We start from the raw sequence: 24,796 nt of genomic DNA on the forward strand, positions 1-24,796 counted from the left end.
GATCTAACACTGTTTTTGCTACTGAAGCTATTAAAATTCTTTTTTTAAAGTCATCGGACAAGAAAGTTTCAGAGAGTTAGTCAAAACTTCATGATATCCTCAATATTACATCATTTAAATCACCAGTAAAATCATCCCATGAATATTAGAATTTTTTTCTTTTTTTCTTTTTTCATGAATATTAGACTTATATTGTTTAATTTAACGAGCATATGACTCCATGAGTTATTATACTCATAATTATATCTCACAACAACATAGATGTTTGTTTTTTTGTCTGAAATTATATGGAAAATAGTTAAAATATGAATCACGTGGTGATTTGTGGATAATCCAGTAAATCAATTAAAACCTACTTCATCTCATTTGAATATTCTAACAGATGGTTCCTATTCTCAAGTTTGATTGGATGAGCCACATTCAAAGCCACCCTTAAAGAAAAACGTATCACGGTTTCCACAAATATATGAAGCAGCACAACTTTTTTCTTCATTGATAATAACACGAAATGTTTCTTGAGCATCAAATCAGAATGATTTCTGAAGGATCATGTGACACTGAAGACTGGAGTAATGATGCTGAAAGTTCAGCTTTGCATCATTTTAAACGGCACTTATAAACATTTTACAATTGCATTGCATATATTCAGTTGCCATCCAGCTGTAACGTTTAGTGTGTTTGTATGTGAGATTGCTTGCGAGTCTCATCACCCGCTTTGAACGGAGTATTTATGAAGCACAAGTGCAGCCCAAGTTCATTAGCACAAATCCCACTGAGCCCGAGCGTGTGCGTTTGACTGTTTCTATCACTGTTTCTGGCTCATTTGTGGGTGCCCTCGCTCACCTCTACAGATTATGGTGCTGTGCCGGCTATCGACTGTCTCTCCGCTGTCTGTTTTCCCTCTCTCTCTCCCTCCCTCCCTCTCTCTCATGATGGTAAAAATATCTGCAGACAGCAGGAACACACAGGCACTGCTCTCTCTCTCTCTCTCTCTCTCTCTCTTCCACCCATGTGATCTCTCAGGCAGGCAGGCAGGCGTCGCTGTGCACAGTCTCCAGTCCTCAGCTAATGAGTCTTTGTGTGTTTGGAGCGAATGAGAGCGAGTGTTCGGTCTGTTTTAGACAGCAGTGGAGACCGGGAGTGCACCTCTCTTTACCTCTCTCGCCCCGGTCTCCTCTGTCGTGTCTCCGAGAGAAATGGAGGGCCATCATTCAGCACATCTCATCTGGCTCTGAAAGGCTCCTCTGAGAGAAGTGTCGTGGTGAGAGGGAGGAGAGTAACGCGCCGGTGGACGCAGGTTGGTGCATTTCGAAGCGAAAGCATGACTCGTGCCCTGTTTCTGTTCTGATGTGTCACGCCTGGCCTGATGGGAAATCTGAGGTCAACTTCCTTGAGCGCTCGCCTCTTTGACCTGCAGTGTATCGGGGGAAGCGCTGGCTGAGACGCCGTAGAAATGTGTCAACTGGTAGAGGTTTTGCATTAATAACCCGGTAGATTCGTCTACCCCAAACTAGTCGAGATGAGGAACTTGTCGTCAAGTTAACTGTTTACAGTTGCTAAGCAACATTGCAACTTGCTGCATTAATGTAAAAATCGATTGATGCGCTTCACAGGTGTACGTCAGAACTGTTTTATCAAATTTATATAATAAAAAAATATAGAAATATATATATATATATTAATTAATTATATGAAATATACATTTTCCCCAAAATATGTATTACCACATGATTGTATTAATATATATATATATATATAAAAAATGTATGGATTAATTAAATATTTATTATCGCACAATATGTATTACTGCGTAATTCTATAAATATACAAATATTTTTTTATAGATTAATTAAATATAGATTATTCCAAAATATGTTTTACCAAAAATATATATTACCTTTTTTATAGATTAAATAAATATACTAAACATAGAATTCCCAAAATATGTATTAATGTATTAATATATATAAATTTTATGTATTAATTAAATATGTGAAATATCAATTATCCCAAAATATACATCACCACAAAATTATGTAAATATATAAAACCCTTTTATAGATTCATTAAATATAGATTATCCCAAAATATGTTTTACCAAAAATATATTACCTTTTATATAGATTAAATAAATATCGATTTTCTCAAAATATGTATTATTGTATTAATATATAAACGTTCAAATATATGAAAGATATCAAATATATGAAAGATATCAAGTGAAATTTAAATTATCCCAAAACATGTATCACCACATGATTGTATTAATATATGAAACCCTTTTTAGATTAATTAAATATTTTAAACAGAGATTATCCCATAATGTAAGTATCACCACATACTTGTAATTATATATTTATTAATACGTTATTAATATTTATTCATATGTGAATTTTTTTTTTTTTTTACAGAATAATTAAATATAGATTATCCTGAAACAAGTAGGCCTATTACCACAAGATTTTATTAATATCTAATAAAACCAATTTTCCAATGAGTGAGCAGCAAAACTAACTCTGATATACAGTTAGCGTGATAAAAAATTAAAAATGTCAATAAAAGATTGTGGTCGTGCTCCCGAACCCTCCATAGCGCTCAGCCTCCGCTGCCAAGAAGTATTGATCTCTATAGGTTGTCAGTGCTGCATCGGCAATGCTAAAGTACATGTGTATTTGTACATGTGTGTGTCCGTGTTGAACAGAGCTCGTCCGGGGAGTGGCTGTTTTGTGTCTTCTGGTTTTTTGCTGCAGGATTTTCATTTGTAACACATACTGCAAGGGTTCTGTGGAAAACTACAGCAGCTAAGAGAAGACAAAGGGAGAGAGAGAGAGAGAGAGAGAGATGCAGAGCTAGAGATGTAGTAGAGGAGAAATAACTAGCTGTGTGTGAGAGAGTCCGTATCTCTGGTACAGAGTCAGCTCCTGTTACCTCGGGTTAGCTGGAGATGTCATGCCCAGTCATTGTGTCAAGAAATGGGAAAAGTTGCTCCTCTCGCTGTAGTCACAGGATCTTCAACGTCCAGCGTTTTAAAGCTGCAAGTAGCATCTTCTGCAAGAACACAGAATAATAACGTCAGGAAATTTTGCAGCGAAAGTGCAGACCCGAAGTATTTTCTTTCACAGTTATTTCATCAATGAATTCCCTCTGATTACAGATGAGGCGTTGCATGAGCGTTTATTTTCAGATCTTCAGTATGTGTGTGTGTGTGTGTGTGTGTGTGTGTGTGTGTGTGTGTGTGTGTGTGTGTGTGTGTGTGTGTGTGTGTGTGTGTAGATGAAATGAAAAGAAGAAGAAAAAAAAAACACGACTCTCAAATGTGAAATTCACTATTTGTGCAAGTGTATTAGCATCTCCATGGTAACCGTTTTGGGGTATTGCAGAGCAGCGCTGCATCCGCTGAGGATGGAAAATGCGAATGGATTTTCAACAAGGGGAACTAATTATGATGATTACGAGAAAATTGACTTACATTGTGTCTCCAAAACTAGAGAAGCCATTTCCAATTATTGCGAGCCTCTTGCATCTGGCCGGACCGCTGCGGGAAACAGCGGGATTGCTCTGTTAGTGCGGTTCATTTGAATGAGTGTGTGAACACCGCCAAAAGATGAGTCTCACTCCGCTTCCAAACGGACTCTGATGCGGTTTGACTGATATATGAACGTAACACGGACCAAAGACATGTAAACGAACCAAAAATAGGACATGATGTCACAAGCTGAGACAGGACAGAATGCTCAAGCGTACCTGTTTTTTCTCGTCATAGTCGCAATGTTGCCCATCACAGTTCAGGCATCAGAAAGAACCGCGTCTCCTCACAGCAGATCTTGGTTTGTGTGTGTGACGGAGGGATTCCTGGCGCTGTTTTGACTCCTTTACACATTTCATAAACTCTTCAGGAGTTCTCAGCTGGTCAGCATCATATGTTGATTACGCGAATACAACGAGCGCATTTATCCCAGAACACAGCATTGCTCAGCAAGTTCCGTCACGAAATATACATTATAAAGGACGACCAATCAGGTTGTGAACATATCCCTGTGCCTTTAGATTCAGTGTTAAAATGCCTAAATGAACGCTAAGCGGACCAAGCAACACAGTTTAGTGTGAACACACCCTAAAAAAAAGTAATTACACACCTTTTCAGGGACGTCGGACAGGGCGTAATAGTGGAACTGAGTAACAGGAATCGTTCATGTATGTTTCACAAATGATGTGCGACGAATTATGCAGTAAAGTTTAATACATTGGTTTAGTTTAGCATTAGTCACTCATGCATTTCACTTTACAGTTGTGCAATAATAAATAACTTAAATTCATTAAAAATTGGTATTTGTTATACAAATGGACATCAGCCCAGATGATTTCTTAAAAATTCTTATCCAGCCATCACAAATGACTAGAAAGGTCATGAAAAGGTCATGATAAAAAGTCAAAAGGTCAAAAAGTGTGGGAAGGCAACCAGTGTTATTTTAGTATCATTGAGAAACTGTTATTGTTTTATTAATATTTTGAATGTTTATATTTGTATATTTTCGGAGTACGTTTTTGAGTAATTTTGTTTAGTGTTTTTGTCATTTAAATTGTTTTTATATTATTTATATTTATTTATTTAATACATTTTTATTTCTGTTTTAGTTTTAGATATTTTAGTACATCAAGTTAAAGAGAAATGTTTCTTTGGCAACTAGCTGAAATAAAATAAGTTTACTTTTTATAGTTTTTTATTTTTATTTATTTTTTTACATTTATTGAATTTCAACTAACACATTTTTTGATGGTTTTATTAACGTAATAATAACCCTAGTGGGAACATTGCCTATCAGAATCAAATAGTTTCCAGACGACTACTGAGAAGATGCTGCTTTATGCTGGTATACATTGTATGATTTGGGGCTGTCCCGGAGAAAAGATGACCAATCGTGGCGATTTCTGTGGTTGCGTCTCCTAAACGGTACGTCGTACAGTGAGAGAGGTTCAAAGACGGTCTTACGACCAAAGATAGCCAGCTATAATTTTCTAAACAGTGTCCGAAATTTAACATGATCGTCTCATTGTGTTACTATGACCTACATCTACTGACTAGCCAATTAAAATGCAGCATGAAATGATAAAACGTACTCGGTTACCTAACGTAACCTCTGTTCTCTCTAGAGAGGGAACGAGTATTGCGTAAGTTTAGCTTACGCTACGGGTAAAGTCATCTTTTCTCGAGATATGAAGCAAAAAATTATCCTTAATTTTAATATCTTGTCAACGCAGTGCGGCAGCAAGCTGACCTAGAGCAGGCAATCTAGCGTGCTCATAGGCTGCTCTGCGGCAACTGCAGCAGCCTATCACTGAGCCCTTGGCGTGACGTCACGTCCAATGAGCGCGAGCAGCGCGCCTACGCGTCACGGCCCGAGGCGGGGCGTGGCAGAGGGTATAAATACGGGCTGAGAGGCTGCTTTCACTGGTTTTTGTCGCAGAAGCGAGTGAGCTCGTGGCGCGAGCACGGCGGGTTACGCAATACTCGTTCCCTCTCTAGAGAGAACAGAGGTTACGTTAGGTAACCGAGTACGTTCTCTTACGAGAGGTTCTCTCGTATTGCGTAAGTTTAGCTTACGCTACGGGAACTCCCTTGTCAACGCCGTGCGCGCCCGGCATCCACTGAATGAGTCCCAGGGAAGCCCGGGGAACACGAGAGTGTGAGCCAGGCGGCCAATGATATGGCTAGCGCAAGTACATAAGCACATAGTAGGGGGAACAGAACGGCGCGGCCGGTCTGACTAACCAACCCTTATATTGTACAGCTCAACCAGGAGGGCTAAATCAAACAGCAGTAGCCCGCGCACAGAAGTGGGCCGGCCTACGCGAGATTTAGACTGATAAAAGTTTAGCCTGCAGGGCGGGAACTTCTAGATTGTAAAATCTAACAAATGTAGACGGGGAGGCCCAGCCCGCCGCCGTACAAATGTCATGAATAGAAATTCCGCTAGTCCAAGCCCATGACGAGGCCATGCCTCTAGTAGAGTGGGCTCTGATGCCCAAAGGGCATTGCAGGTCTTTAGACGCATAAGCAGCTGCAATAGCGTCCACTATCCATCTGGACAGAGTGTGTTTCGAGGCGGCGAGACCCTTGGTGCGCCCACCAAACGAAACGAAAAGCTGCTCCGAGCGCCTCATGGCGGCGGAGCGCGTAATGTAATTTCTCAGCGCTCTGACAGGGCAAAGGAGATTACTGTCAACTTCGCTGCCGGTAGCCGGCAAAGCTGAGAGAGAAATGACCTGTGCTCTGAAGGGTGTGCCCAACACCTTGGGGACATAACCGTGTCTCGGTTTGAGAATAACTTTAGAGTCATTAGGTCCGAACTCGAGACATGCCGCGTTAACTGATAACGCATGCAGGTCACCCACACGTTTGACTGAAGACAGGGCTATCAGAAAAACGGTTTTGAGCGTGAGGTATTTCATATCCACAGTTTCCATGGGTTCAAAGGGATGCGCTTTCATGGCCTCTAAGACCAGGGAAAGATCCCAAATAGGAACCGAGGGGGGTCGCGGGGGGTTCATCCTCCTAGCTCCTCTAAGGAAGCGGATAATGAGCTCATTCCTCCCTAATGCGCGGCCCAGCGCCGAGTCGGAAAAAGCTGATATGGCCGCAACATATACTTTGAGCGTGGAGGGGGACCTGCCCATGTCCAACAGCTCTTGGAGGAAACAAAGCACACGCGACACCTCACATGTTTGTGGATCCAGCCCTTGGGCGGTGCACCATTTATTAAACACAGACCATTTAGATGTGTAGAGCCGTCTCGTAGAGGGAGCTCTAGACTGTGTGATCGTGTTCACAACCCCTATTGGCAAGTCAACGGGTATCCGTTGACTATCCATACATGCAGAGACCAGCGCTCTGGATGAGGATGCCAGATCGAGCCGCGGGCTTGAGAGAGAAGGTCTCTTCTCACCGGTATCGGCCAGGGGGGTGTGTCCGCCAGCCGTATTAGATCTGGGAACCACGTCTGATTCTCCCAATACGGGGCTATGAGGAGCACCGTGTGGCGCGCTTCCCTGATTCTCCCGATGACTTGTGGCAGCAGAGAGACAGGGGGAAAAGCGTAAAGCGGGCCGCTGGGCCAGGTTTGGGCCAGCGCGTCCTCGCTCTTGGAAAAGAACCGTGGGCAGTGCGCGTTGTCTTTTGACGCAAAGAGGTCGACTTCCGCTCTGCCGAAACGGCGCCACAGCGACTGGACTGTTTGGGGATGCAAAGACCACTCCCCCAGGGGAACATTGTCCCTGGACAGTCTGTCTGGACCCTCGTTCAGGAGACCCGGCACATGCGCGGCTCTCAGCGAGCGCAGTGAGTGCTGAGCCCATACAAGGAGGCGTTCCGCCAGGGCGCAGAGAGTTTTGGATCTGACACCGCCCTGACGGTTCACATAGGCTACCACTGACATGTTGTCCGTGCGGACTAGTACGTGGTGGCCCTGTAGGTATGGGAGGAAGTGCTTGAGCGCTTTCTCGACCGCCAGCATCTCTAGACAGTTTATATGAAGGTGACTCTCCTGGTCTGACCAAGGGCCATAGACCGGTCTGCCCTCTAATAGCGCTCCCCAACCTAGGTTGGACGCATCTGTCGAGACAACTTTCCGGTGCGAGACAACTCCCATCGTCACTCCCGTACGATACCATTCGGCTGCTAGCCAGGGCTGCAGGGCTGAAACACAGCCATGATTCACTCTGACTCGTAAGCGGCCGGCCGTCCAGGCTCGGTGAGGCACTCGCGCTTTCAGCCAGCGTTGAAGCGGGCGCATGCGCAGTAAGCCCAGCTGGAGCACTGCTGCAGCTGAGGCCATATGCCCCAGGACTCGCTGGAATGTCCTCAGCGGAACCTGACTGCCCGTCTGGAAAGACGCGGCGAGATGTCGAATGCGGCGCGCGCGCTGCTCTGACAATCTGGCCGTCATAGCCACCGAGTCCAGTTCTATTCCGAGAAAGGAAGTCGACTGGCGGGGTAGTAATGAGCTCTTGGTCCAGTTGACCGAGAGACCCAAGCATTCCAGATGGCTGAGAAGCGCTGTTCTGTGAGACAAAAGCTCTGCCTCTGACTGCGCGAGGACTAGCCAGTCGTCCAGATAATTCAGTATCCGCATTCCTTGTCTCCTCAGGGGAGAGAGAGCCGCGTCCATGCACTTCGTAAATGTACGGGGTGCTAAAGATAGACCGAACGGCAGGACGGTGTACTGATATACCCGACCGTCGAAGGCGAATCTCAAGAATGGCCTGTGACGGGGTATTATCTGAATCTGAAAATATGCGTCCTTTAGATCGAGAGAGATGAACCAGTCTCCCGGGCGAATTTGCGCGAGGATTTGTCTGGTTGTGATCATTTTGAACGGCCGTCTCATGAGAGCTTTGTTCAAATGTCTCAGATCTAAAATAGGTCTCAGCGCTCCGTCCTTCTTGGGTACGAGGAAATAACGGCTGTAAAAGCCCGACTCGCTCTGAGAAGGATGCACCTGTTCTATAGCCCCTTTGTGCAGCAGCTTTGCTATTTCTGCCTGAAGCAGATGCGCTACTTCTGTATTCACTCTCGTCTCTGTCCGTGCTAGAAAGCGCGGGGGACGGCGAGCGAATTGAAGCGAATAGCCGTGCATTATAGTATTCAGCACCCATTCTGACACGCCCTGGATAGCTTGCCATGCTTTCGCACACATAGCTAGGGGTCGAATGATCTCTGGGTTCGGATCGCCGCGCTGGGCGGGATGGGGAACCTCTATCAGAGAGGACGGGGCGGCGCGCGCGCTGCCGGTGCTCGAATATGGGGGCTCGCGAACAATGGTGACTGGCTGTACAGCACATAACGGCTCGGTCACTGGGGACGGGGCACATTTTGATGCTAGAAACCCGTGGCGCGAGAGCGGCATGAGGTTTAACGTGTTTGATAGTAAGTGCGCGCGCTCGTGAGCGGGCACAGGGCTTACATATGCAACACGGCCAGTGTAAGGGAGCTTTAGAGGATCTGCGTCCCGGGATAACTGTGTGACAGAGCGGGCAGTGGGTAGGTGTGGGCTTGGAAGAGCGGGCACATTCTCTACCTTTAGCACTCGAGCGGCGCGTGCCCGCTTTATGAGAGTGCGCTCTGTGAGCGTTACCGGGGAGATCGTGTTTGTGTGTAGTGGTGAGCACTGGGGCGTGGGCACAAATTCTACACTCATGACACCTTCGGCGTGAGCCGGAAAACCCGAAACCATACTCTTTATGAGATTTCTCTGGGTCGCCGTGAAAACGGCGTTTGTGTGCAGGCGAGAGAGTTGTATTACTGGCTCGTTGGCTGCGATGTAAGCTGCTGCAGTAGCCTTTTCTAAGGGGACTGGCAGAGCTGGGCGCTTTGATGGCGGTCCGGCCGCAGCGGGACTCAGCCATCTTTTCCTCCTTGCAGCCGCTAGGAGGACTTCGCGGGCTCAGGCTTGAGCGTCACCTTGGGCCGGGGTCCCCGGGGGGGAGGCGGTTTGTGACGGCTGGTTGAGCGCGACCTAGGGCGGCCGCCCTGTCGTCGCTGCGAAGACGGAGGCTGGACAGAGCGCTGAGAGGAGTTCCGTGCAGGAGGCTGCTGAGAGCGGCCTGCAGACGAACTCGAGCGGCGGGGCAGGAAGAGATTCATCGCCTGCGATGCCTTCTGCACCTCCGAGAAGCGATCGACGATCCCGGCGACCGCTGGGCCGAACAGGCCGGTGGGAGAGAGCGGTGCGTTGAGGAACACTGAACGCTCGGATTCGCTCATATCCGCCAACGTCAACCAAAGGTGCCTTTCGGTGACGGTGAGCGAGGCCATAGCTCTCCCGATGGCTTGTGCAGCGGACTTTGTGGCGCGAAGGGAGAGGTCCGTCGCGCTACGCAGGTCCGTGAGAACGGCGCGATCCGGGCCTTTCTCGTCCAGCTCTCGGAGGAGATCGGCTTGGAGGATCTGGAGCACAGCCATTGAATGCAGGGCGGAAGCAGCCTGGCCGGCGGCGGAGAAGGCGCGGCCGACGAGTGCTGATGTGGTCCTGCAGGCCTTGGACGGCAGGGCAGACTTTGAGCGCCATCTGGCGGATGGCGGGCAAAGGTGCGTTGCCACAGCATCTTCCACCGGGGGAATTTGAGTATATCCCTTCTCGGCGGCCCCGTCCACTTGGGAGAGGGTCGAGGAGACCGGTGAGCGGAGTCTAGCGGAGAATGGGGCGTTCCACGACTTAGAGAGCTCAGTGTGGAGCTCAGGCAGGAAAGGTGCTGACCTAGAGGCAGGCGCTGGGCGGCGGCTAGGCAGAAAACACCCGTCAAGTCGGTTAGGCGCGGGCGCCCTCGGTGGGGACCAGTCGAGTCCCAATTGTTCGACCGCTTTGGTGAGGAGGCGGAGCAGTTCCGCGTCGACACTGGCGCGGGACCGGCTAGACTCCTGTGCAGAGGAGGTGGAGCCAGACCACTCCTCGCTGTCCGAGGCCAGGATAGAGCAGCTGTCCGTTAAAACAGCGTCGTCCGCTTCATCCCCCGAGGCGACGGCAGTGCGGGCAAAGGCCGGCCGCTGCGCGTCGGGAAGGGGGGGAGGAGATGGAGATAGCGAGGCTCGCGGGAGGGGCTCCGGCGAGCGCTCAGCTGCTGCTGCGGGTTCCGGTGGCCTCTGAGAGCGGCGCTTCTTCTTGCGCGGCCCGGTGGAGGCAGACGGAGAGACAGCTGGAGCGTCGAACAAGGCGAGTCGAGCCCGCAGGGTCGACATCGGCAGTTCTTCGCACATTTCACAGCCACCCGCCGCGAGGGCGAGGGCAGCGTGGTCCGGTCCCAGGCAGAGAGCGCAGATAACATGGCGGTCTCTGTCGCTGAGCGGAGCTTTACATGAGATACAATGCATAATAGAAAGGATATGTTTCGCCGGATAGCGAAGCAGGCAGGGATAGCTGAAGGCGGCGAAGGCGGCCGGCTTCCTCAGGCAGAATCCTCGGCTTGCAAAGCGCTGGTTTCAACGGCGGCTTCCTCAAAGATCAGCGATGCGAAGAGCTTCGCTGAAGAGACAAAAATCAGTGAAAGCAGCCTCTCAGCCCGTATTTATACCCTCTGCCACGCCCCGCCTCGGGCCGTGACGCGTAGGCGCGCTGCTCGCGCTCATTGGACGTGACGTCACGCCAAGGGCTCAGTGATAGGCTGCTGCAGTTGCCGCAGAGCAGCCTATGAGCACGCTAGATTGCCTGCTCTAGGTCAGCTTGCTGCCGCACTGCGTTGACAAGATATTAAAATTAAGGATAATTTTTTGCTTCATATCTCGAGAAAAGATGACTTTACCCGTAGCGTAAGCTAAACTTACGCAATACGAGAGAACCTCTCGTAAGAGAACTACTTAAAACTTAAAACTACTTTCCTCAAGCTCCATTTACCAAATTGACATGCCAAGTTGGCCTCTTTTCCCTAGCCATGACCACGTCCATATTCTCCTCTTTCGCTTCCTCTTTTTTTCAGCGCATATAAAAACCTCAATTGCCAAACTGCGATTAATCTTGCTCTATTTGTTTGCCACTAGCGCATGCTGATGACGTTTTATTCATCTATACTAACTTGAGTCGTAGCCTACGATCAATAGGTGTCATCATCGTACAGTCTACATACATGTCGTATACCCAAGTTTATTAGATCCATGTTGTACAGTGTGATTTGAATGATCTTATAGGAATCGCACAGTCTGTAGCAGGCGTGAAAGGTAACCTAGCATGTAGCCTTGTAGTACATACTGAGTTTTCAGTGGATTCTGTTGCTCCAGAGGTTCAGAGTCTGTGGAGAACAGAGCCGTGTTCTGTCCTTATGGGAGTGAGACACATTCCGCAGCGCTGCTGTGGTTTGGAGGCCCTCCAGCTGCCTTCTCCCCCCCCCATACACACACACACACACAGAGGAACAATAGGCCTCAGCTGAGACCCATGGAGCCCGCGGGATCGAGGCTGGTCTTGCCCAGGGGTTAAACTGGGCCGGAACGAGCTGGAACAGCGTTCCGGTGTCATGCAAGATTCCGACCCTTTCTGAACCCAAAGGAATTTTATTGGGTTTTCTATTCAGTACTGGATTAGAAATACAGCACAATTGCTTTATGATGTGGAAATATGATATAGATTGTCTCACACTGCGCTTAACCCTGGGTTGTTGTCATTCTAAACATCGCTTTTAACCCCATTTTACACTTGTAATTTAGATGCGGGGTTGACAGCGCTTTTTACCCGGGGTTATGAAACTCTGCTCCGCTTTTGCACTGTTAACCCCGCGTTGCAATGCCCGACTTGAACAGTGTGAAATGATGAAAAACCACAAGATTGAGAAGCGTCTTTTAAAAATGTAACTTATTTTAACTTGAGCGCCTCGTTTTTGGAAAGGCGTGTCATGCGCAAGACGCTGCAAAAGACGCAAGTGCAACGGTGAAGCAGATTATGTTTAGAGCCTTTGTGCAAACATATTGTGTGCAGCGTTCGTCCAATCAGTGACACTGACACCGCAAATATTCAAATAAGGACATTAGAGTTTAGGAATGTACAGTGTGATAGGACAGTTAATGAATACCCAGGATTAAGTGTTAACCTTGTGTAAGTTATGAGCAGTGTTAAAGGTGAACTAAGTAACTTTTTTTACCTTAACTGAACAGCTTCGGAGTCATTGGAATGGTTGCACCCCCCTGGTGCCCGTGAGCGGAAAATACGCACTTGCAACTTTGAGCCGGCGGGCCGCCGGCCGCCGCGTCAGGAAGTCTCTCGTGATATCAGGTCTCGCGATGTAAACAATTGCTTTACGGCCAAAAGAAATCTGCTAAAATGCTGTCATTATTGCGCTCCCTCACGCTGTCCAAACCCGAATGAAGAAGACGTTTTAAAGAATGTCCCGTCTGTTTTGATGTCGTTGATCTATAGCCTCTGGAGTCTGAGAATCACCAACGAGTTTTTACAACAGTGTTGTCAAATATCTATTCCGAAGCTGTGGGGGGAGCTCTAGAGAGAAACCTGCGAGCAAAAAGCGAGAATACAGCGAAGAAATCCCGAAGCTACTGAGTGCTGCTTTAATTGTGAATCAAGATTACCCAGGATTCCGTTTACCCAGGGTTTAGAATGACCCAGGGTTAACTATTTCAAGTGTGAAAAGCCCTTCTTAAAACCAAAGGTTCCAAAAGTGGGGTTTCACAGCGATGCCATATAGAAGAACCATTCTGAGTTCCCCAAAGATCCTTTCAGTTAATTATTATTTTTTTGCATTGAAAAGGATCCATAATGCCAATAAAAATAAATAAAAAGTTTAATGTTACAAAAGATTTCTGTCAAATAAATGCTGTTCTTTTGAACTTTCTATTCATAAAATAAACACATTTTATTTTTCACAAAAAAATTAAGTAGCACAACTGTTTGATTATAACAATTTGATAATAATCAAACACACACTTTTTCGTGAGCAGCAAATCATCACATTAGAATGATTTCTGAAGGATCATGTGACACTGAAGCCTAGAGTAATGATGCCGAAAATTCAGCTTTGTGTCACAGAAATAAATTATATTTTAAAGTATATTCAAAATAGAAAACCATTATTTAAAATTGTAATAATATTTCACTATATTAGCATTAGAGACTTTCAAAAACACAACTTTAGTATATGATATTGGAGTTATTTTGACATTTACCCACATTTAATACTTGTAGCCACCTTAAGCTGACTGTTATAGGTTATTGTACTATTATTTTTATTTGTGTAATTTTTTATATTTTCTCCAACAACCGAAGCATACAGGTCTATTGTGAATAAAACAAATTGATAAGAAAAAAAAAAAAACTGTACATAATAAATCAGCTTTTCATTATGCAGAATTATGGCGTTTCATTTAAACACAAACACAACACTCGTGCAACATAAGCAATGACATACGTCCGAGTAAAGGAGACGGAGGGAAGTTAGCGAGGGAAGGGCATAAAACACAGCCCAGATTTTAGTGTTCCTGTACCTCAAAAATCCCAGTTCATCAGCCGCTCTGCTGGGGCTTCAGACACACACGATGGCTCTGTGAGACTTGCAGTGTGAAACAACACATTCCCTCCTTCAGTAATGAGGCTGCCAGCCAGTCGTCCTCTCTCCTCTGCGTCGTGTGTGTGTGTGTGTGTGTGTGTGTGTGTGTGTGTGTTTCACTCTTCTCATTTCTGGCTCAATTGTAGCTACAGAAATAAGCAGGAGACTGAGAGGGAAAAGAGACTGTCAGGATGTGCTGCTGCTGCTACTGCAGGTTTAGGAAATCTGTGTGAAATCTGTCCAATCCAACAGGTTAAACAAGAACAGGTTTATTACAGGCAAGAGCAGAAATCTACAGTACATTTTCTGGAGAAATTGATACTTGCCGACCGTACCTGTGCAAAACTCAGCATCACCATCACCCCACCGTGTTGGGGTTGGTTCCCAGGGCATTGCTAAATGGTTGCTATTGTGTTTCACAAGATCACATCTAAACACACGTATGTGACGCACATTCAATATTAATGCATCATGTCGCTTGGCAACCATAAACGTCCTTCAGGCTAATTTTAAGTGGAATGATTCAGTTTCTCTTGGGTACTTCACTTCATTGTAAAAACAAGTGATTTTTGAAAAACTGAAAAATCTGAAGATCCAACTTTTCTTTCTTTTTTTTTACAGCCGTCTACCGAACATTGAGCCTTTGAGTCTCATTTCTTAAAATTTTCAGTCATGCCGTGTCCTTGTACTATGATTAATAAATTCCTGAAGCTGGTTTATGAGTGCAACTCTGAAAACTCATCTCAAGTTTCCAGTTTGTTTTCTTTCCTGAAGACACTCTATCAAACACAGACAAAAGTGACTTCCTGGAAGGTTGAGGTAGAATTCAATTAGTATTTTTTTTTTTCCCCACTGCTTCCATCTGTGGTCCTGTGAGGCCTGGTGATCAATGGCAGCGAGGAGGAGAGGAGGATGTGTGTTCTACCGCTTATCACTAATTGAGTGCTTTGAGGATCAGAGCGAATGGAAGCTTGATATAGAGCAACAGCAGCTGACCACTTTTCCAGTGGCCTGGGTTTTGAGACGAATTACATTTTAAAGTGTAAAAAGCACACGCAAAAAACAGGGAAAAGTCTTTCATGAGGGAATGCTCATCCTGTGAAGCATATTGCAAATGATGGAATTTAGTCAGAAATGATGATACAATATAAAAAAATAAAAAACTTATGCCATTCATTAAACTAAAATAATACATGCATATGCAGTGATTTTGCTTTGGATAAAGGATTATGCTAAATGCATAATTATTATTAATATAGTAAATGTATATATATAGAGAGAGCGAGAGACAGCAGCCTTATCACCCTGTAGCCCAAGACTGGTCACCCACTGAAGCTAAGCAGGGTTGAGCCTGGTCAGTGCCTGGATGGGAGACCTCCTGGGAAAACCAGGTTGCTGCTGGAAGAGGTGTTAGTGAGGCCAGTAGGGGGCGCTCACCCTGTGGTCTGTGTGGGTCCTAACGCCCCAGTGTCCTTCGGATGAGACGTTAAACCGAGGTCCTGACTCTCTGTGGTCATTAAAAATCCTTCGAAAGAGTAGGGGTGTAACCCCGGCATCCTGGCCATATTTGCCCAGTGGCCTCTGTCCATCATGGCCTCCTAATCATCCTCATATACTGATTGGCTCCTCTCTACCAGTAAGCTGGTGTTTGGTGGTGGTTGAGGAGATTCCCCCTTTCTATGTATAGCGCTTTGAGTGCAGAGAAAAGTGCTATATAAATGTAATGAATTATGTATATAATATATATGTATATATACACACTTATGCATTTGACATATATTATTTATATGTGTATAAAAACATTTATCCAGATATATAGAATAAATATCTGCTAATGTAAAGTAAGAGTAAATTGCTTTTATATATGAATGTTCTTTAATTAAATAAAAGAACAATTAAATATATATATATATTTTATACTGTGTGTGTGTGTGTGTGTGTGTGTGTGTGTGTGTGTGTGTGTGTGTGTGTGTGTGTGTGTGTGTGTGTGTGTGTGTGTGTGTGTGTGTATACATACACACACACACACACACACACACACACACGTGTGTATATATATATATATATACACATGCATACATACATACATATATATATATATATATATATATACATGCATACATACATATATATATATATAAATTATGTTAGATTCAATTTAGCACGATTAATCAATTTGACAGCACTGATGTATATATAATAAAATATAATTAAAAATAGGGGAATTTGGGGAGAATTTGCAATGATTTATGGGAGTTACAGTCTTTTACATTGACATGGTAACAAAGATTTGATCAGTGACTCTGATTGGTGGATTGCTTTCCAGGATTATGTGTGGAGTAAATATAATTTTCTTGAAGTGTAGTTGAAATCACACTGAATTGTTTCTTCTCCAGTAGCATGCATCATTAAAATGCAGTTATCTCTAAAATAACACAATATATCATTGCAATGTTAAAAATCCATTTTCCTGTGGAGAAAATAAATGTGATTTTTACTCTCGTCTCGTGCAGCCTGACGGCAGCCATGAGTGGGATTCTGAAGAGGAAGTTTGAGGAGGTGGAGGGAACGTCGCCCTGCTCGTCACTGAGGGAGTCGGAAGAGGAGGAGATATCGAGCACTGAGAGCGGAGACAGCAGCGACAGCGTCAACCCATCGGCCTCGCACTTCACACATTCTTCATCAGCAGCAGCATCATCATCCTCTTCATCAACACACATGCTGCAGCGGACAGGTGAGACAGCAGCAAAACATTGCTGTAGGATTTCCTTTCAAACAATTTTTTGTAAATTTGTAGTGACAGTAAGCTGACAAATGATCATAACATTATTACTGATTGAATATTTAAAAGAATGAGAGAAAAGTAGCCTAGTTTTAAAAAGAGAAAGTTTGCCAGGCCATAAAACTACAAAAAGGGCTAGTTATTATAATTCTTTCACCTTCATGTTGTTCCAAAACTGTACTGTTATTTCTTTTTCAATGGACCACAAAAGGAAACATTTTGAACAATCACACAACATTTCATGACCACATAAAAAATGAAAAATAAGCATAAAAGTATTATAGACTCCATATTTTTTGGCAAACTATTCCTTTAAAACTAATGACAACTTGCACAAAACATTGTCTCATTCCATTAAAGCACTGAATTGTGGGTATACGAGAAGGAAGATGGGAAATGCCGTTTCCAAGTGAATGTCCCCAGGGAAAATGCTAGCTCGAAATTGGTAGCAGAAAATAGAAAATGGTCCTTTGAAAGGAACATTCATCACTGAGATTTGATATCGATCGTCATCATGCTGTCTGAAGGGGGCTTGAGAAAATATCCATCATCGCAATAAACGTAAAACATCTGGCCCAATGCCGCTAACCATTAAGAAGCTGAGGCGTGCATGAGACGGCATTTACGTAACTTTATAATAAGACATTCAAGAGCAGTTCACCTGAAAAGCATCAGTCATCATTTCTAGAAAGATGCATTTCTGACATATCCAGTGTCTGGGAAGCTGCTGCCAAACTACATCAAAAAGCATAACATTTTTAATCATAAAGCAAATAATAAGCCATAAAGATGAACAAGTTATAGTAGTGTACTTTAAAGAATACCATCGTATTATCATAGTACACCATTGTGTTTCTGAGTGAATTTCACAAAACCTGTCAAGAACATGTCTGGGTCATATTTCACATGTAATCTGAAAGATAAAAGTAAGAAATAATATTTTGCATAGAAATGGTATCATACTTTCAGACTTTTTTGCATTGAGATTTTGTTTTCATAATATAATTACAATAATGAGAATGTGACCTGGAGGTATTTTTTTTTATTTGTGTTGAGAGATTCACCTTTCCATCGTACAAAAACGTCCTTGCATCGCACATGGAACTTTTTTTTTTTTTCTTTTTTTTTTTAACCAATCAAACAACTAATTCTTCTTCAACACTGAGAAACGTCTAGGTTACTAATGTAACCACCGTTCCCTAAAGGAGAACTGGGAGCCTGGGAGCCCAATCACCTCCAAGTGGTAACAAAACGAGCCAATGGACATTGGCCAGTGAGATTTGCATGCCGGGTCACACCTACCCGTACATACGGACATACGGGTATAAATATGACCGGCATTACTCACTTCATTCATGTTTTGCTGAGGAGCTGAGACAGGGATCCCGGCTATTCAGCAGTGGTTCAGGGCTGTGGCAGGGGGGATGTAACGTCTCTGTTCCCTCCTTTAGGGAATGGGGGTTACATTAGAAACCTAGACGTTCCCATTCAGTCAGTCAGTTCAATGTTACGTTGGACTGACGTCATGGGGTCCCTATGGAAATCGTCATAGCCACTGAACTGTGTTACGAGTGTTGGAGACGCAGATGCTGGCAAGCTGCCGCGTGCCCTTTCGGCAACTACTCTCACGATGTCGTAACCTACCAAGCTCCCCAAGTAAGCCTGAGGGGAAGTCCTCCATAGCAAATTGGATGGAAGGTACAGGACATACTGTGTGGATGGTCGTAGCTGTTGTTCTTTATCGTGACATTTGACAATAGTGCTTCGGATCTCAATTCCCATTGTTTTCCAGCCATAACCAGTGTTGTTAACGCTGGGGAAGCGTGCCCCTCTGCCGAAAGGATGCTGGATGAACTCGACTCAGGATTCACCAAGTGGGGAATGCTTGTATCTCTCTGTTAGTGGGGAATGGCCATCTCGCATCTCTGCAAGGTTTAGCCAGAGATGGCGTTCACGGACCACCAAGGTGGACACAGAGGGCCCACGCCGTGATTTCCGTCGCCCAGACGGCGAGGTCAGTCACTGTGCACATGTCCTGCATCAACCCCGGCTCAGAACTACCCTTGTGCATTGAGCGCTTTGGTCTGCAGGATGGCCACTGTGTCCAAGGTGGAGGCGGTCTGTCCAGCGGCACTGTGAGGCTTAGCAGCCAGAGCTCCAGGTGGTATAAATGCACCGCAATTGCACAATAAATAAATAAATCCCCACGAACCCCCTGACCGTCCCACAGTTGAGGGTAGTGAGAGAAGAAAAACTTTGAATGTGCACTAATGTATCTCCATACTACCAAAGCTCTTCATGCACTTCCAGGAAGAAATGCACGGGGTTGGGGCAAGGTGAGTCCCAAAACCAATCATCCAGATCGTGGGGGGTTTTCCCGCCGGAAAGCTCTCGCTGTAACCCTCAGTCTCCCAAAGTGTTGAGCAGCCCCGCGGCTGTGCTTTTACACACAAGCGGCGGCTGGGCAACAACAAAAGGGATTCAAACCTTTACGAGAAAGGAGAGTCACGACCCGCGTGCCGACACGTCATGTTGCCATGCGAGAACACGAACCACCCATGAATGCCGTCTCACTAGGCATGTGAGACACAGATTGTGTCCGTCAGATGAGTGCGGGAAACGACTGCATCCAGGAATGCACGGACGGAGAGGCTAATGATCTAACATGAAGAGGCGTGCTTGCTCTTTTAGGAAATCTGCTCTTACGCACCAAAGCACAGAGAGGTGAAATGCTGCACTTATCCGTGCACAGCCCTTTTTAGGATGCAAATCACCACTGTATGCGCCCTCACTCCGGCAGGGGAGATCTCCTCAGAAATAAGCTCTTTTTAGCAATTAAAATGGCTGTTTCTCTGCACTAGAATCCACTTCACTGGAGTGACTGGAATGAGCGATCGCTATTCACAACGGCTCGGCTCCCAAAGCAAAATATGAATGAAGTGAGTAATGCCGATCATATTTATACCTGTAGGTGTATACAGGTAGGTGTGGCTCGGCATGCAAATCTCACTGGCCAATGTCCATTGGCTCGTTTTGTTACCATTTGGAGGTGATTTGGCTCCCAGACAAGATCCCATGACGTCAGTTCGACGTAACGTCGAATGTGACTGACTGAATGGGAACCATTGTTTGCAGTAAAGTGCTCTGCTTCAGTTCTCAATTTCCTGAGTCAGACGAGGTAACTTTTCGCAAAGCAAACAAAAAACCACTTCTAAAATAAATACGGATTAATTAAGGCCAAATAAACCGAGCTGTTCTGTGAGAAGTTGTTTTAGGAAGCCAGTTTGGTCAATCATTCCTGATGCTCTTCAGCTTTTTGCCCCTGTTAAATTCGAGCTCTCCATCACCTCTCTGAGGTCTTTAATGTTTTGTGACGCTCCTCCACTTTGATTCCGTCATTAAAAATAATTAGAAGTTTATGTGCACCAGATGTCTGCGGATGACCCACGGTGCAGCGAGTCCCAGAGGACGTCTGATTCCTCCTTTAGAAAGCGTTGCTCTTTCAGCACAGCTTCAGAGAGAGGTTACGTCTACATTAAGATGTGAAATGTAGCTCATAATCGTAAATTACTGATGTTCAAATCAACCTGCTGGATTCCTGGAACTATTTTCAGCAAATGAAACATGATGAAAAGCCAGTGTCTGTTAGATGCAAACCCTTTGGTGGCATGAAAGGATAATACACATGGTACTAAACTGATTGCCATATTCATTTACCTTGGTATGCACATGATACGGCAATGTACTTTCCAAATTCTTGCGGTCGGTAAGATATTATAATATTTAAAAAAAGAAGTTCCTTTTGCTCACCAACACCGAGGCTTAAAAATACAGTAAAAACAGTAGTATTGTGAAATATTATTACAATTTAAAATAACTTGTTTTCTATGTAAATATATTTGAAAATGTAATTTATTCCTGTGATCAAAGCTGATTTTTCAGCATCATTACTCCAGTCTTCAGTGTCACATGTTCTTTGGAAGCCATTATAATATGAGAGTTAATATGTTAAAGAGTTAAATATAACCTGGAAGTGTACGTTTTGTTTGTTTGTTTGTTTGTTTGTTGTTTGTTTTTCAGTAACCTATCCATAGCGCATCTAAAGAAAAAAGACTCAGGACTCTCATGTAAAACTGAAATTGCTTTTCAAGTCATTTTCTCAAGCAATCAGCCTCTGCCTAATTCTTCTTCAACACTTCGCCTCTGCACTCAGAAAGCTCAGTTTGCCTCAGTTCTGCTGGAGTTCCTGAGTCAGACTAGGTTAAGCGCAGTGCACACATTCATGTGTGTGTGTAATGTATTCTGCTGGTGTTTCTGGGCGGGGGACCGGCAGCAGCAGATGGTTCTTATTTGTCCTGTTTGTGTCAGACATGAAGGAAGCTGTGGGAGAGAGAGTATCAGGGAAACTCCACTCTTGTGGAGGCCAAAACTGGGGATATTTATACAGGCTATATTTACCATCCCCCTATAAATGGCCAAACAATAAGAGCCAGAGGCGTGCAGAGGACCGTGGGACCACTAGAGGAGCAGAGGAGAATGTCTTACTAATACAGCTGTGAAATACTCCTTTACAAAAGTTTCATAAATGTACACTTCTAAAAGTGATAGTTAATACATTTATAATGTAACAAATAATGTTCAGTAAAAAATGCTGTTCTTTTGAAATCTCTATCAAAGATACAATATGAAGCAGCACAACTGTTTTCAAAGTTGATAATAATCAGAAATGTTTCTTGAGCAGCAAATCAGCATATTACAATGATTTCTGAAGGATCATGTGACACTGAAGACTGGAGTCATGATGATGAAAATTCAGCTTTGATCATAGGAATAAAGTAGATGTAAAATATATATTCAAATAGAAAACAGTTGTTTTAAATTGTAACAATATTAGTGTTTTTATTTTGTTATTCAAATTTTTTCAGATCAGCTAAACCATCTTAAACCAGCAAAATGCTTACTAAATGAAAATGCCACTAAATGAAGAGATTAATTAAATGTATTCATTTTCATTCTTATGCACCAATAACATTAAAAAAGCAATATTTATCCTTTTTAAAAAAAGTTTTACTTAATATTTTAAAACAAGCAGTGTTGGGGGTAATGGATTACGAGTAACATGAGTTAAGTAATCAGATTACTTTTTTCAAGTACCTATTAAAGTAATGAATTACTTTTAAATTAACAACAAAATATCAAAGTTCAGAAAACTTTCATTTTTCAGATAAGGGGAGCGTGGGGCACAACCTAACACGGGGCTAGTTGTAACACACTTGTTTTAAATACTTCCACACATGCTAGGATGACGAAACTTGGTGTATTTACTAGTTGCCATATCAACACTATATAGAGAAAAAATTGCGCCAAATTTTTTATTTTTTTTGGAAGATATCCATACACATTTATTAAACCATAGCAAAAGTAAATTTCTTATTTAAGTTCATTTTTCATCTCTATTTTTTGTGTTTATTTAAAATTAGACAAATCTGATATTATTTGAATCTCCAAGATGTTATTTAACAGTTGAGATAGTTCTTTAATGCTTCGCTAACTAGCAGAAGACACTAGCCGGGTTTAAATCCCAGTTGTGCAGGCGGGGGCATGTTGTCACACTGCTTTACAATGTGCCCCTATTAGAAATATGCTATTATATTCTATACTTTTATTAATTTTATTGAGAAAACGTGAGAAAAAGGTGAATAAAGACTGAGAGTCAATGCTCATAAATTACTAATTATTTATTTGTTTTTGAACTATGTTGTATAGCTGTGTTTTCATGTGTCCGTAGTCAAAACTCAAAAATTAGTTTATATTTAATTATTAAATTTTGACATTATTTTATATGAAAAAGTTTTTTAATTGTATATTATTTAGAAAATATTTTAGTTTGTCTTGTATATTTTTTTTTTATTAGATCAGATAACATTTTAAGCTATCATATGTCATGTTACTATGTGCCCCTCACATGTTACAATGTACCCCACCTATGGGGCATGTTGTCACATTTCACTTCCATTCTTTTGGGGTATATCCAGAAAAAAGTATATACTGTATTAATAAGACAAAACCACATATTGTACTAGACATGTGGGAAATTAATGTGGGAAAAAATTTATACTTTGAACCATAAGTAGATTTACACAAACTGAGAAAGTCAAAAAGCGTTACTTTGTGCCCCGCTCTTCCCTAACGAAAGTGACTTTGTTTTTCCATGTATTGACTGACAGCTCTCCTGTCCCCATGCTGAGAGAAATCGGGAGTAAGTGCAAAGGCGTTGGCCCTGTCCCAAATGGCACACTTCATTGCACTTGCAGACTTGTGGACTAATAATGGCCTCCTCAAGCGTGTGTCTGTTTAGTCTGTTTAATTTGCATTTCCTTCAGCCTGATTCATTTCACTTTTAGTGTGAAAGGGCTTTTACATTTGCCAAAAAATTTATTATTCAAAAAACACACAAAAAAACAAGCAAGCCCAGACCAGGTGAGAAAAAATAACAAAAAAGTAACATAACACATTACTTTACATTAAAAGTAAACAAGTAATGCAGTTAGTTAGTTTTTAGGGAGTAAAGCAATTTTGTAATGCATTACTTTTAAAAAAGTAACTTTCCCTAACACTGAAAGTGCCGAGTAAAGTGCCATGCAGAGACAATGCAAGTTAATTGTTAAATCAGAATAACTTTAAATTAATTAATTTTAATGGACAAGTCGAAAGCAATGATTTGTGCAAATGAATCAGACTTTTGAACAATCTTAGTTAGGTTTAAATCAAAGCCGCTATATACTGAATATACACTGCTCGGCCAAAAATTGCTGTTTGGATTTAAATAGGGAAATGCTTAAGATTCTATGATCGGATCATTATTGCAGTGATTATTATGTTTCTAGCATGTTATATGTTTGGCAAAAGTTCTTCTAACCCTAATTCATTCCTGTAGCTCTAACAGTAGTGCATTGGTCATGGGTTTGATTCCCAGGTCATGCATGAACTTATAATGTATAAATTGAATGCAAGTCGCTTTGGATAAAAGCATCTGCCAAATGCATACATTTAATATTGATAAATCATTGTGAAATTCTGAATATTGGAAATTTTATATCGTCGACAAAATCAAATATTGTAAATATTTAATCCATCACTCATTCCTATATCCTAGTCCTCAAATCACTGTGCTGTCACATGAAATATGCATATTAGTGTCTTTCAAATTGAATAATCAAACTGTAATTTTACTTACCTTTAATTGAATGTCTTTTTAGCATCGTCGATCCTGAAGCGAGAGAAGCGGATGAGGACGAGGAGGGTGCACTTTGAGAAGGTGACGGTGTATTACTTCAGCCGGCGGCAGGGATTCACCAGCGTGCCCAGTCAGGGTGGCAGTACACTGGGCATGTCCAGCAGGCACAGCTGCGTGCGCCAGTACACACTGGGAGAGTTCGCCATGGAGCAGGAGAGGATCCACAGAGACATGCTCCGAGACCACTTGAAAGAGGAGAAACTCAACTCCATCCGGCTGCGGGTATGCAAAAAGAAAACATACGTTTGCTATTGGATGTATTGCTGTGTGAATGTCTTCATGAAATGTCACCTTTTGCATGCTCCTCAGTTGACGAAGAACGGCGCGGTGGAGTCCGACGAGGCCAACGCTCTCACGCTGGACGACATCTCTGACGATGACCTGGACATCGATAACACGGAGGTGGACGAATACTTCTTTCTTCAGCCTCTGACCACTAAGAAGCGACGCGCTCTTCTGCGCTCATCCGGCGTCAAGAAGCTGGACGTGGAGGAGAAACACGAGCTTCGAGCCATCAGGGTGTCCAGGGAAGACTGTGGCTGTGACTGCAGACTCTTCTGTGACCCCGAGACCTGTACATGCAGCCTCGCCGGCATCAAGTGTCAGGTATGATGAGCAAACACACACATACACATGTTATCACCACTGAGGAATTCTAGTTCTAGTTAATTAATTATTTA

The 24,796-nt window shown here is 43.6% G+C and overlaps 1 protein-coding gene across 2 annotated transcripts in view; it reads left to right on the forward strand.

Moving 5' to 3' along the window:
• Positions 1–24,796, forward strand: part of csrnp3 (cysteine-serine-rich nuclear protein 3) — a 264,623-nt gene that overhangs the window by 20,367 nt on the left and 219,460 nt on the right. The window contains exons 1-4 of one of the 2 annotated variants that reach the window (XR_014207230.1): positions 1,033–1,297; positions 16,551–16,771; positions 24,079–24,338; positions 24,426–24,722. Coding sequence is in view for 1 of the 2 variants with exons in the window: in XM_082174694.1 (XP_082030820.1) it covers positions 16,551–16,771; positions 24,079–24,338; positions 24,426–24,722 (778 nt within the window). In the remaining variant the exon portion in view is untranslated. Of the gene's footprint in view, positions 1–1,032; positions 1,298–16,550; positions 16,772–24,078; positions 24,339–24,425; positions 24,723–24,796 lie in introns of those variants that run through there. The other variant, XM_082174694.1, reaches the window with a different exon arrangement.

The sequence above is a fragment of the Leuciscus leuciscus genome (genome assembly GCF_965113295.1).
Source record: "Leuciscus leuciscus genome assembly, chromosome: 7".
In the NCBI taxonomy this organism is placed as follows: Eukaryota; Metazoa; Chordata; class Actinopteri; order Cypriniformes; family Leuciscidae; genus Leuciscus; species Leuciscus leuciscus.